Source organism: Ruditapes philippinarum, unplaced genomic scaffold, assembly GCF_026571515.1.
Source record: "Ruditapes philippinarum isolate M1 unplaced genomic scaffold, ASM2657151v2 ctg6999_1_1_1_1, whole genome shotgun sequence".
Taxonomy (NCBI): domain Eukaryota; kingdom Metazoa; phylum Mollusca; class Bivalvia; order Venerida; family Veneridae; genus Ruditapes; species Ruditapes philippinarum.
Genome location: NW_026857673.1, coordinates 19545 through 32500, shown reverse-complemented (window position 1 = coordinate 32500; position 12956 = coordinate 19545). Strand labels below are relative to the sequence as shown.

Genomic DNA, 12956 nt, shown 5'->3' with positions numbered 1-12956 from the left:
GATATCATGTGGGATTAGTTAGTCAGTCATTTACTGAGAAATTATGTGTAATTATTGGTTATGTTAAGGTGATTGATTTCAAACTTTTGCCCCTCACTGCTGTGGGTTCGAATCCTGACAGGGACTTTGGATTCTTTCATGTGAGGAAGCTATTCAGCTAGCTTACAGAACGTCAGTGGTTCTACTCTGGTGTCCGTTTGTGCTTGAAATAATGCACAGAGGGGCACAGAGGTCTTCCTGCACCAGTAAAGCTGGAATGTGGCTTGTGTCGTAAAACCCAGTCAAACATCAAAAACTGGTGAAGTTACTCAGAAAAGCATGTATAAGGTGGACTAATTGCCAACATATAGTCAAAAATTGGTTAAAATCAGATTAAAAAACTGACAAACACATTAATTTTGGAATGCTTAAAAACGATGGTAAGTGATTAGCTTATTCATAACCTACAGGTGGTAGGTTTGAGTCCTTCTGCTGGGTCATTGCTATGATTATTTACAGCACACCATTAATAGAAAATTTACATAACATGATAAATATAATTGCATGAGTAATTGCTCCAAAATGAAAACCGAATAAAATGTATACATGGTTTATCTGTATCATTGATTGCGATAAAAATTTAAAACTCAATACTTCCCCTGTATAGAATCAATTTTCTTTATGATCACTATTATAGAAGCTTTGAACGGGTTAGTTAAAAGTTATAGTATTGATTAGTCAAGCATATTTATATTTGCTTGTTGTACATGACGGCTTTATTCTCCAGTTATGAAATATTATTGTCTGTAATACTTAGGTACATGTATGTAATTAATAATAATAAGAACAGTGTTTTTTGCTAGTGAAATTGTAACAAATAAGTTTTAGTTTTGGAAAAATGAGTTTGTTTGTGTCAAAAAAGCACTTGTCACCAAATGATAATTTTATTTTCACCTGGTTTAACTCAACTATGAAGGTATGTTAGAATTTTTAGAACAGTTAGTTGAGTTCAATAAGTTCATAGCTAGTGTAACATTTCAACATTTAAAGCATTTCTTGAAAGATCTAATTGATTTGAAAAAAAGGATAGAACCAAGTGCATTTAAAATGAAGTGGATTATTTGAAAATTTGTTATTGTAAAATATCATCTTCAAGAATGAGCTTCTATTAGATTTATAGATATTAACACACGCAGTTCAGCTTATAAGTCCTCTGGCATTTTTCTGTTGTTAGTGTTCTCTAATAGGTTTTTTAAATACAATCTACTTTTAAATTAATAGATCTTTTTTATGTGCAGTTTGATTGAAATGCTTAAGTTTGTTACAGATTTGTTTGTACTTGAAACGCCTATTTTTCAGAAAAATAGTTTAGCCTATAGGCTCTATTACTTTGTTAAGATGTGATGATATAAAAAGGCTATTGAAGCAATTGTCTAGAATTATATACACATATAATTATAGGGCCGGTATGTCTTTAAATTAACTTTGTTTCCCCTCCCACGACCCATGCCATTGTGGGTAGGTAGGTAGGCCACTAAAATAAAAAATTCTCTGCAAAATATTTTTTTTATTTAACATAATTTTATGGATTTCAATAAAAAATGTGAATGGTAACTATCTCTTTAAATTTAGAACAAAGTTATTATTTAACACATTTCTCATAACAGAGATTAGGTTAAGGATTTAGGAGGTGGTATGCAATGCCTAGTTTAATGTCTTGAAAAATACAAGAAATGATAAGTAATCAGGCATTTTTTGCTCTCTTTTCTTTTTTTAAATTTTTACTTTATTTTCAGTCTGGTTATTGTTGTAATTTGTAATAGAGAATTGGTAAATTCTATCCTGAAATGAGTTAGCTTTGTGTTATTTTTTAATTATGAATTTGTATTAAATGTATAAATTATAAATAAGCTTAATGTGATTAAATGTAATTTTCATACAGAAATGGATGCAAAATCACAACCATTTGTGATCCTGATTTGGATTTTTTATTTGTAAGCACGAGACCGTTGTAACAGCAAACACAATGATTTGGTTGTCAAAGAGATGTGAAAATCTGATTTAGCTGAAAGCTTGCCTTGTTTATGTACAATTACGCTGATGGCCTATAGTCATACAATCTCGCCCTAATGAAGCAATTGTCTGAGGATTTTATTGAAGTCGTTACTCAACGTCTGTCCATATATAGTTATATAGTTGATTATGTAGAAATATTTGGTAATCACGTTGATGGAAGTGATCGTTTCTGTTGTTTGAAGTGGGTTGAATGCATTACGTTGTTTTTTTTGGAGGGGGTGGGGGGGTTCTTCTACAAAATCACTTAATCAATAGTTACGAATTTTCTTTTCGTAAGGAAAATTCTAGACATGTTTTCATCATGATGTCAGAGTCTGTGTCAAGCACAATCATTCTTTCATTGTGCAGTAGACAGTTGAAGAATTAGATTACAGAAATGGAGTGTTGTAGGTTATGCACACTGAGCCGCCTGTATTGTATAATGTCAAATACAGGCCACAGGTTGTTTTTTTTTCTGGAAACTAGGTCAACATGCTAGATGCGTTTCAGATCTTAAGAATATTTCAAATGATTTCATCATATAAAATAAGAATAAATATTAAACAGGACTATTTCAAGAGATTACATCATATAAAGCGATTTTCCATTTTGATACAATAGCAATGGTTGAATTTGGCTCTAAAGTTAAAATTAAAAATGTTACAAAATTATTAATCTAGCATTTAAGGATTTTGTCCCCTAAAATGCAATAAATGCATATTTGTCAGTCTGCTATAGGGAGTTTGGCATATGGGTTTTATACATATGTGTTCATTTATAATTGAAAGTCTCGGTTTATAATATATTTTTATATTTTCTTTTGTCTATGTTGTATTATATTCTATGTAATTTATTAATCCTTTCAGGAGCAAAAGAGAAATTACCGCAGTCAGAAGAAACAAGCAGCTCGTGAGTTACTAACCACATTAAAGGACCCGTCTGTTATTGTGCTTGCTGATTGGTTGAAGGTTCGGGGTACATTAAAAAGTTGGACCAAGTTATGGTGTGTGTTGAAACCAGGCCTACTGGTTCTATACAAGAGTGAAAAACAAAAGGTATACATCATGATTGGTATTTAATTCTTTTCAGGGCTAGATCTATGAAGGTATACTTTCGCAAATTTGTACATTAAACTGTCCTTTAATTTATAGATCAAGTTGTGACAGTGTTTAAATATGAATATTCAGCACTGACAACAGTGTAGCTTTGCCAGACAGACAGCACTGACTCTGTAAAGATACCATTAACCTGTTACATATACTAAGTCTGTTACCATTTTCATTAAGGTTAAGGTTGTCCTAAGGCAACCATAGGCCAAATGAAGACATGTAATACTATATTTCAGTTTAATTTGGAATTATCCAAAAGGCCAAGAGAAAATAAAATACAGTTTCCAATGAATTATGGCAAACACTTCAGTTGCACCATGCATGTTAATCATATTTTTTCATAGACAGCCATACACATCTTTGGAATATGATTTTTTGGGGGGACTAATGACAGTTAAAACTTACCTACATTATATAAAATTCTGTGCCTGTAGCTTACAACCAGAAAATTTGACATTTTATTACTTTCTTTATACCAGCACATTTAATTGATAGTTCAAAGGAACCTCTTTTTTGTAAGAAAAACATATGTTGGACTCATAGTGTTATGTGCTGCAACTAAACAAAGATTACAAAATTAATTTGATTTGACATTTTATATGAATAGCTACAACAGTATCTTAATGTTAGCATTTTGTTACAGTGTTTACATGCTAAAAGAACAAAAGCATTGTTTATATCAATTATTTTCATTTACATAATGTGCTGTTACATAACATGAGCTGTTTTGTCAGGGGGTTGTTTTTGTGAGAAATGTGTTTATAGCAGGAGTAAAGCCTGTCAGAAGCATGCAATTTTGAAAGCTACATCATAATCATTCACATATTGCTTTTATCGTTTGCGCCAGATCATCTATCACATTTTGCGGTCATTGTTAGAGTCAATTTGAGCTGCATCAAGACAAAATCAACATAGTGGGTTTGCGACCAGCATGGATCCGACCCAGTCTGATCAGGATCCATGCTGTTCACTATCAGTTTATCTACTTGTAAAAGGGTTGGTAAGCGAACAGCATGGAATCTGATCAGAGTGCGGATGCCTAGGCTGGTCTGGATCCATGCTAGTCGCAAACCCATTATGTTGGTTTTGTCGTGACGCGGCTCAATTTTATCTAAATACACATATTGCTGTCATTGTTTGCACCAATTCACTTTGATATTGAAATAAACAAATGCAAAAATTTATTGCTACACATGAATTAATAATGAATTGTTAGCAAGATAAAATGATTATTTCTCCCCACTGTTCAAAATGAGGACACTAATCCTGGATAACAATAAATATATATTGATATGATCATTATGCTCCCCGAAAAATTTCGGGGGAGCATATAGTCGCCGCCTTGTCCGTCTTTCCGTCCGTCCGTCCCCTTTTCTTGTCCAGGACATAACTTTGAAACAACAAGAGGTATCAACATGAAACTTTGTAGGTAGATAGATCTCATTGAGTAGGTGTGCAGTGCACAAGAACCGTAACTCTGCCTTGCCTAATTTTTGAATTATTCCTCTTTGTTTATTTTTACACTTTGAACTTTGTCCGGGACATAACTCTAAAATTATAAGAGGTATCAACATGAAACTTTGTAGGTAGATAGATCTCATTGAGTAGGTGTGCAGTGCACAAGAACCGTAACTCTGCATTGCCTAATTTTTGAATTATCCCCCTTTGTTTATTTTACACTTTGAAGTTTGTCCGGGACATAACTCTAAAACTATAAGAGATATCAACATGAAACTTTGTAGGTAGATAGATCTCATTGAGAAGGTGTGCAGTGCACAAGAACCGTAACTCTGCCTTGCCTAATTTTTGAATTATCCCCCTTTGTTTATTTTACACTTTGAACTTTGTCCAGGACATAACTCTAAAACTATAATAGGTATCAACATGAAACTTCGTAGGTAGATAGATCTCATTGAGTAAGTGTGCAGTGCACAAGAACCTTAACTCTGCCTTGCCTAATTTTTGAATTATCCCCCTTTGTTTATTTTTACACTTTGAACTTTGTCGGGGACATAACTCTGAATGTATAAAAGATATCAACATGAAACTTTGTAGGTAGATAGATCTCTTTAAGTAAGTTTGCAGTGCACAAGAACTGTAACACTGTCTTGCCTACTTTTGGAGTTATTGCCCTTTGTTCATTTTGACACTTTGAACTTTGTCCGGGACATTACTCTAAAATTATAAGAGATATCAACATGAAACTTTGTAGATAAATAGGTCTCATTGGGTGGAAGTGCAGTGCTTAAGAATCATAACTGCAAATCGGCTCTTACTGGACAGTAATTAGTGTAGCCGCTATTTCATGAAGAAACCAGTGCTGATATTGAAAATTGTGATTGGCATATTTTAATTAGCCAGGTCAGGTGTTTCTGAAAAAGGCTGATAACACTGTAGCAATGTGATACATTCAAATTTATTACATAGATAATGCACGTGGAGCTCAGCTTGCAGAGACAAATGAGAACACAGTAACTTTTTGATATCCTTTTAACTCTATGAAAAATGTCAATTATTAATTGCTGACTGTTTTATATTTTCTAGAAAAAGTAAGCAAAACATTAGTTTGTTTCATATGACAGGAATGAATTGCATTAACAATCCTAGGTATTGTTGAAAACTCATTGTTTTACATGCCAGATTAAGTAATTGGACCCCATCCTTGTTTGTACGTGACTGCTGGGGAAAAATAATGTTATGCTTAATTAAAGAGGTGACACTTTCTATATTTTTATCTGATATCGAGTTGTAAGAGCCGATTTGCAGTTATATGGGTAAGAGTTCGATAAGACTCCCTACGGTCGTCTTAATACGAACTCTTACCCATACATAACACTGCCTTGCCTTATTTTAAAGTAATTGCCCTTTGTTTATTTTTACTTTTTGACTTTTGTCCGTGACATAACTTTTAAACTATTAGAGATATCAACATGAAACTTTGTAGGTAGCTAGATATAATTGGATAGAACTGCAATGCTTAAAGAACCTAAACAAAGCCTGGTCTAATTTTGGAGTTATTGCCCTTTGTTCATTTTTACACTTTGAATTTTACCCGGGACATAACTCTGATATCATCAGGAAACTTTATAGATAGATAGATCTCATTGAATAGAAGTGCAGTGCATAAAAACATAACTCCACTTTGCCTAATTTTGGAGTTTTTTGCCCTTTGTTCATTTTTTTTATACTTTCCTGTGTCCAGAACCTTCTCGGGGAGCATCACCCGGTTCAACCGGTTCTTGTTTATGTTATTATGTAGTTATAATGTCGAAGTTGGATTAATTTCTGTAAAAGAAGTAAAAGGAAGAGTAAATGGTGACATGCTCATTTTTAGTTCACTTTTGTTAAGTTTTTGCATGCAAGTAAATTGGTATCTCCAAAACTACTGAATATGTGTTATTCTCTTACAGGGAAGGCATAGGTCTCGTAACCCTTGAGCTATGTTTTTACTGAGTAATGCCACTTTTAAAGCAGGGCATTCGTTTGGTCGTTTTTGGGGCCAAATATGGGTACCATTCCCCTCTAAAAATCATATGTATTTTTCCCCAATCTCAGAAAAAAATCCCCTCCAAATTCTAAAAAAAATCAATTTAAAGTAATTTGTTTTATTTGTTAGTCTACATTAAAAAATATACAAGCCATCCAGATTTCTATGGTAGGAAAATGACTAACCATTGAAACCAATGGTAGAAAATAGTGTAATGAGTAATTGTGATGAAAGATACACGAAATACATAATAACATAAAATTCCGAATTTTGCCTTAAAACGACTCAAAATTCCCCTTCCTTAGGGTATGGGTACCGGTCCCCAAAAGGTGTCTAGTGCCCTGCAGTTTTATTACTGTCAAGCACTGAGATTAGTCAAGTGCGCTGTTTTAACGACAGCTCCCATTCTTCATTCATGTTTTATTTCAGAATTATTTGGTTAACATATATTTCTTATTATTTCAGAGCAATCATTGGGTTGGAACAGTTTTGCTCAACACATGTAGGTTGATTGAGCGGCCTTCAAAGAAAGATGGTTTCTGTTTCAAGATCTTCCATCCCCTGGACCAGTCTATATGGGCAACAAAGGTTTGTTGGAATATGTTAATATTGTTACTTATAAAATTATGGTGTTTGCAATGTTTGTACAAATAAGTTGGTAATATAACCTGAGAAATAGACCCTTTTCATTCATCCATTTTAACTGTGCCTTTCAACACCTCACTACTGTGACCACAGTATGTTTAAATCTTGCCATGGATTTAGGGCCCACCAGAGCACAGTGTGATAAAGGTGAGCTATTGTGATCACTCACTGTCTGTCCATCTGTCTGTCTGTACACCAATCCATCATCAGTTTTCTTTGAATGACATCTCCTAATTAGCTAAACTTTTTTCTTGGGTTACCATCTTTCATTACATTCCATGTAGAACTCTGGTTGTTTAAAACTGATATTGTTTCACATAATTGATTATCAGGTGACCATCTACTGTTAAAATTACTTTGATTTAATGAAAACACCATGGCTTATAGGGGCAGGGTCTTATAATTAGACAAACAATTAAAATCTTCCTTAAAAAAACTGTTTTCAAATGTCCAGTCTTTTGAGTTTGGAAAGCAATATAGGGCTTTTATTGCCCTCTTGTTTCAGAAAAAAAAGGAAAACATAATGTCTCAAGCAGCAAAATTAGAAAATGATGCAGGCACAGTTTGATTTAGCCTATTCAGGGAAGGTAGTGATAAATGCAAGCTAGTCTACCATCCAAGTCTCTTTAAGTTGATATTTTACAGTTTTAGGTAATGATCTGAATCTTATTTTCATTTGCAGGGACCAAAAGGGGAGACAATTGGTGCCATAGTACAACCATTGCCTTATTCCTACCTTATATTCAGAGCTCCTTCAGAAGCTGCAGGTAAGTTATGGTTGTTTTCCTGGTTTATATAGAGTTACTTGTTTTGAAAAAAAATCGTACACAAAAGAGACTATTTTATGAAAATCGTACACAAAAGAGACTATTTTATGATTTAATGAAGCTAGAAAGGTGTTTTCATTTAAAAAAAAGTTTTCTATATAGTATTAGTTGTTGCAGGCACCCCTGGCTGAGTGGTTAAGGTCAATGACTTCAAACTACTTGCACCTCACTGCTATGGTTCAAATTCTATCATGGACTTCAGACTTTTTTCATGTGAGGAAGCTATCTAGCTAGCTTACAGAAAGTTGGAGGTTCTACTTGGGTACTCTTTTGTGCCTGAAATAATGCACTGCGGGGCACCTGAGGTCTTCCTCCACCAGTGAAACTGGAAAGTTGCCATATGACCTTAACTGTGTTGGTGCAATATGAAACCTAACAGGAAAATATTTGTCATTACTGGATTGTGGTGAAAGTTACTATCTTATTTAGATCACTTAAAGTCACTGGTACTCCCTCAAAGTCTTAAATGTTGCATTGAAAGGATAGAATTTTTGCATTCACTAGAAGTTTATTCCTCTCGAATGTCGAATTAAAGTTGCCATTATTTTGTTTTGTGAAAAAGATGTTTTAAAAGATTTTCAGTCACCTTTTGGTTGATGTATTTACAATTATTCAGTTTTATGCATTTCATGCTAACAATTTTATTTACTTTACATTGAAATATAATTGCTTTAAGATGGAAAGATTGTAGGAAAAATCAAGCTATACTCCTTTCCTTATCAAACTGATTTGATGATATATTACGTCATATTTTTAGCAAATGTTTATGTATTCCAAGAGAAAGTTTGAAATATTAATCAATAGGTAATAAATAACAAAATTTTGAAGGAAGATATTACTACGTGATATGATTTATAACTGCTTTTAAGACTCATGGAATTTTATATTTCAGGAAAATGTTGGATGGATGCTTTAGAACTATCCCTCCGATGTACCAATTTGTTGATGAAATCTATGAAAAAGGATAGTACAGGCAGCATAGAGGGAAATGGTCTAATTGCGGAGAACGAGGCGGAGATGTCGGACTCCTCGTTACCTCCCAGTCACCAAGACAACGAGCAAGAACAAGACGGTGGAGACAGCATGGATGAAAGTGATTGCGAAAAACATTTTGCAAATCAGGGTAATTAGTCTTTAACCCCATGTGTGAAATAGACGTGTGATTTTGAATTTAGAAAATAATATACATTTTATAGTCTATATAAAAAATACTGATCAGCAGAAATGGGTATGTTTTAGATGGCATGTATGTGTAAGATAGAGGTCTTTGGTTCTTCTCAATTGCCAGCTTGTACTTGAAATTATGCTTGAAGCAGCACTCGAGGTTTTCGCCACTGTTTTAAGCTGGACAGTCTTCATATTGACTTTTACAGTGTCTGTTTGTCTTAAAACCAAAGAATACCATTCAATGTAAAAGAACATGATTGTTACTAAGATAAATGTTGTCTGGATAAAAAATGTTTCCAGAAGAGCTTAAATGCGATCTCCACACTTGATTCTATTTCAACTGATTTATTAACATTCACTTGAAATGCCACGATATATAAAGAATTAATGTTTCTTAAAATACAACCTGGTAATATGAATATCTTGAGGCTGATGTTACAAACTTTAAATCATTCTCGTAGACATTTTATTGTATTCGAAAACTCCTGTTTTCAAAGCCACTCTCACTGTCAACATTGATACCTTCCTGTACCTGGGATGGGCATGTAGAGATTTTTATTCAAATAAAGCATTATTTAATTATGTTATTTAGCCTAAAACTTTAAGGATTTAAGTTAAAACAACACAGTAATGGAGGGATGTAAGTTAAAACAACACAGTTATGGACAGAATTTACCGGTGAAGGGAGACTACCAATCCATACATTATTATAGGCACAATTTAATATACAGTAAATTAGAAACAACTGTTTGAATATGGTTTAATTAGGATATAGAATTTATATGCTGTTGCTAAGCTGATATTGTTATGAAGCTTAGTGCGTAGACCTTTTAATTTGTTTGTTAGATCTTTAAGTTGCATTTTTGTGCAAAGATACATGCATGATTTCAGAAGCATATTGTATTTCCCCATTGTCGGTAACCTTTGTGACTTAATTATTTTCATCAGGTTTGGATGAAGACTATAAGACTGACAGGGAGGAGGCGGCCTCAGATTCTAGCCAATCAGAAGAGGAGGATGACCGGGTGTTTGACGAGGTCGTAAGGTCATCATCAGCATCATCAAAGCCATCAGAAACACCGTATATTATGTGTGCTGTTGAAGAACTAGGACAGGTTTGATATTAATTGATTTATGTTCTATGTCACACTCTTAAGGAATAAATAATGGCTAGTCATTAGAACCTGTTCTCCTTGTTTAAGCATATTTGATTTTGATTAGATCTGAGGAAAACTGATGCATATTTGAGCCACTGTGAGGTTATTTGCCTGACAAAATCGGTACTAGTGACATATTAGGAAACATAGATGTCAGCCAGGTTGGGCTCACACTGATGAACCCTTGGTTAAGAGACATTTATCTTTTCCACTGCATGTTTTTTTGCAGTGTCACCATGGGTCAGATTACCAGACCCATTCCCGATGTCAAATATGCTTCTTTTTTTCCCAATCTTTGGAAAAAAAATCCCAATTGAAATGAAATTCTTGATATCAAAACTGACAAATTTGCTGGAGTTCGGGCAAGGTCCTTTTCCCAAAATAAATAGGAAAAGGCCTGCCACTAGGTAACTTGATAGGTTCACTTGTGGAGAATCAGTTAGACGGAACAATGGTCGAGATATGGCCGAAAATTCTTTTACTTGGACAAATCAGAAAAGTTCACATTATATGTTTTGTTATTAGTACTTACCTTATTCCTTTTTGCTTTCAGCAAGGAGATTCATGTCAAACAGAAGAAGTTAATGATGAAAATAAAAGTATTATTTGGACACTTATGAAACAGGTTTGTTACTGTAAAATTTATCTCTAATAATTTGGGGGTGTAGTTGGCAGATATATAATGATATCCAGACAAAAGCCAATTGACTATTAGACTCTCTGTTGATTTATACGAACCTGACAAAAGAGCTCATAGTACAATTAGTAATAATTCATGTCCAGATTTAAAAGTTCAAAGAAAAAAATTTCTGGATAAAATGTATTTTGTTTTAATGGTTATTTTATTTTAGTGCTAGACTTAAAGAGTCATATTTTTAGAAATCTTTGTCTTCAAAATACCTCAATCATGCTTCATTTCCTTATAGCTTCATGCCTCCAGATGAACCAAAAATTTTCACGAAGATCAAACTTCAGAAAAAAGTACTGAGATTTTAAGAAAAGTAAAATGATTCAAGATAAAGGTTACTGTAATGGGTTCCATGTTATGTGCAATTTATGACTGATTTTGCAGTCTTTTTAACCATATTTCTACTATGTTACTAAAACAGTTAGGAATATTATTAAATTTTTTTAAATTCTTTTTTTTTTTTGGTAATTCACATGGGTTGTAAGTACTGTTTGTAATGTGGAAATTATTTTCTTTGGTCATTTTACAATATATTACTTTTAATACATTTTCAAAATTTTCATGAAAATTAGCATGAATCTGGAGGCGTTCTGCTTTAACTGTTTAACTAGTATTTGACGATATTTATATAAATTACATAGGTGCGACCTGGAATGGACTTATCTAAAGTTGTGCTTCCAACTTTTATACTGGAACCTCGCTCTTTCCTCGACAAGTTAACAGATTATTATTACCACTGTGATATCCTCTCAGAGTAAGTTTTTGCTTTAATTTGTACAAATTAACTGGAACCGAAAGAGGTTAGGTTTTCCAACCAGTATTCATCACAGCCTCCAGTATAGGCTGTATACTGTTAGTAGCTCAATTTTTGTATTTTGATATTCAAACTTTGAATGGACTGTTCCAGATTCAAAGCTAGGCAAATCCATTGCATTAAGAGTGAATTATTAATAGAAAATTTGAAAGAAGGTTTCCCCCATTGATGGCTGTGGGAGAAGTATTTGCTCTTGATCACATAGTTTACTTTTAAAGCTTAAAATAATTTTTTTGCTGGGTTCAGATAACGGAACATAATTTTGATAAACGTTTTGTTTCTAGGGCTGTTTTACAAGAAGACCCTTATACCAGAATTAAATCTGTGGTGAAATGGTATCTTTCCGGCTTCTACAAAAAACCAAAGGTAAGTTTCGGTTTTGGGGTCTTTCTCTCAGCGAGATGATTGTAGATAGGAAGGTGTGGTCAAATTGGTCAAAAGTAATTTTTAGTGGTGATGAGGGGTAGATGTCTTTTTTTTTTAACATTTTATCTTACTGCCAAATGTCCATTGCTACATTTAAAAGCATGGAAGCAGAAAATGTTCCCTCTGCAGGTTTTCTTATTATTAAAAATTTCAATACTTTATATTTAAAGGGAGAATATCCTGCCATATATAAAAAAGTGACAATATATAAAATTAATAACACACAGATATGTAATAGAAAAAATATCCTCGATATCCTAGGGTTACAGTATTTTTATAAGGGATGATATTTTTGCTATTACTCAAAAACCTATGTGATATATTTTTGATTACCCCAAACAAATACTTCATTGGGACACTGTTTCTATAGTTTTTTTTCCGATCTTTACTGTGAAAAGTACTGTAACCTATGTAATAGTACAAAATTTTTAGTCTCATGGTACACTTAAATTAACAGTAAGAATAACTCCCATTTGCCTATGGGAAAGCAACATTACAAAAATAGTGAGGGGTAATAATAATACCATTGGTGTATAATTCTAAAAGATCTCTCAAAATTTATAAAGATTTATTTGATATAATAATTGTGGTATGATTGCATA

General features: G+C 33.3%; 1 protein-coding gene across 11 annotated transcripts in view; it reads left to right on the top strand.

Annotated features, from left to right (window-relative positions):
• The window catches only part of LOC132750564 (oxysterol-binding protein-related protein 8-like), a 93775-nt gene that overhangs the window by 67039 nt on the left and 13780 nt on the right, over window positions 1–12956 (top strand). For all 11 annotated transcript variants that reach the window (XM_060740557.1, XM_060740556.1, XM_060740562.1 and 8 more), the window contains 8 exons: window positions 2901–3089; window positions 7096–7218; window positions 7958–8042; window positions 8995–9225; window positions 10218–10384; window positions 10980–11051; window positions 11756–11868; window positions 12213–12294. In XM_060740557.1, the coding sequence (XP_060596540.1) occupies window positions 2901–3089; window positions 7096–7218; window positions 7958–8042; window positions 8995–9225; window positions 10218–10384; window positions 10980–11051; window positions 11756–11868; window positions 12213–12294 (1062 nt within the window). The remainder of the gene's footprint in view (window positions 1–2900; window positions 3090–7095; window positions 7219–7957; window positions 8043–8994; window positions 9226–10217; window positions 10385–10979; window positions 11052–11755; window positions 11869–12212; window positions 12295–12956) is intronic.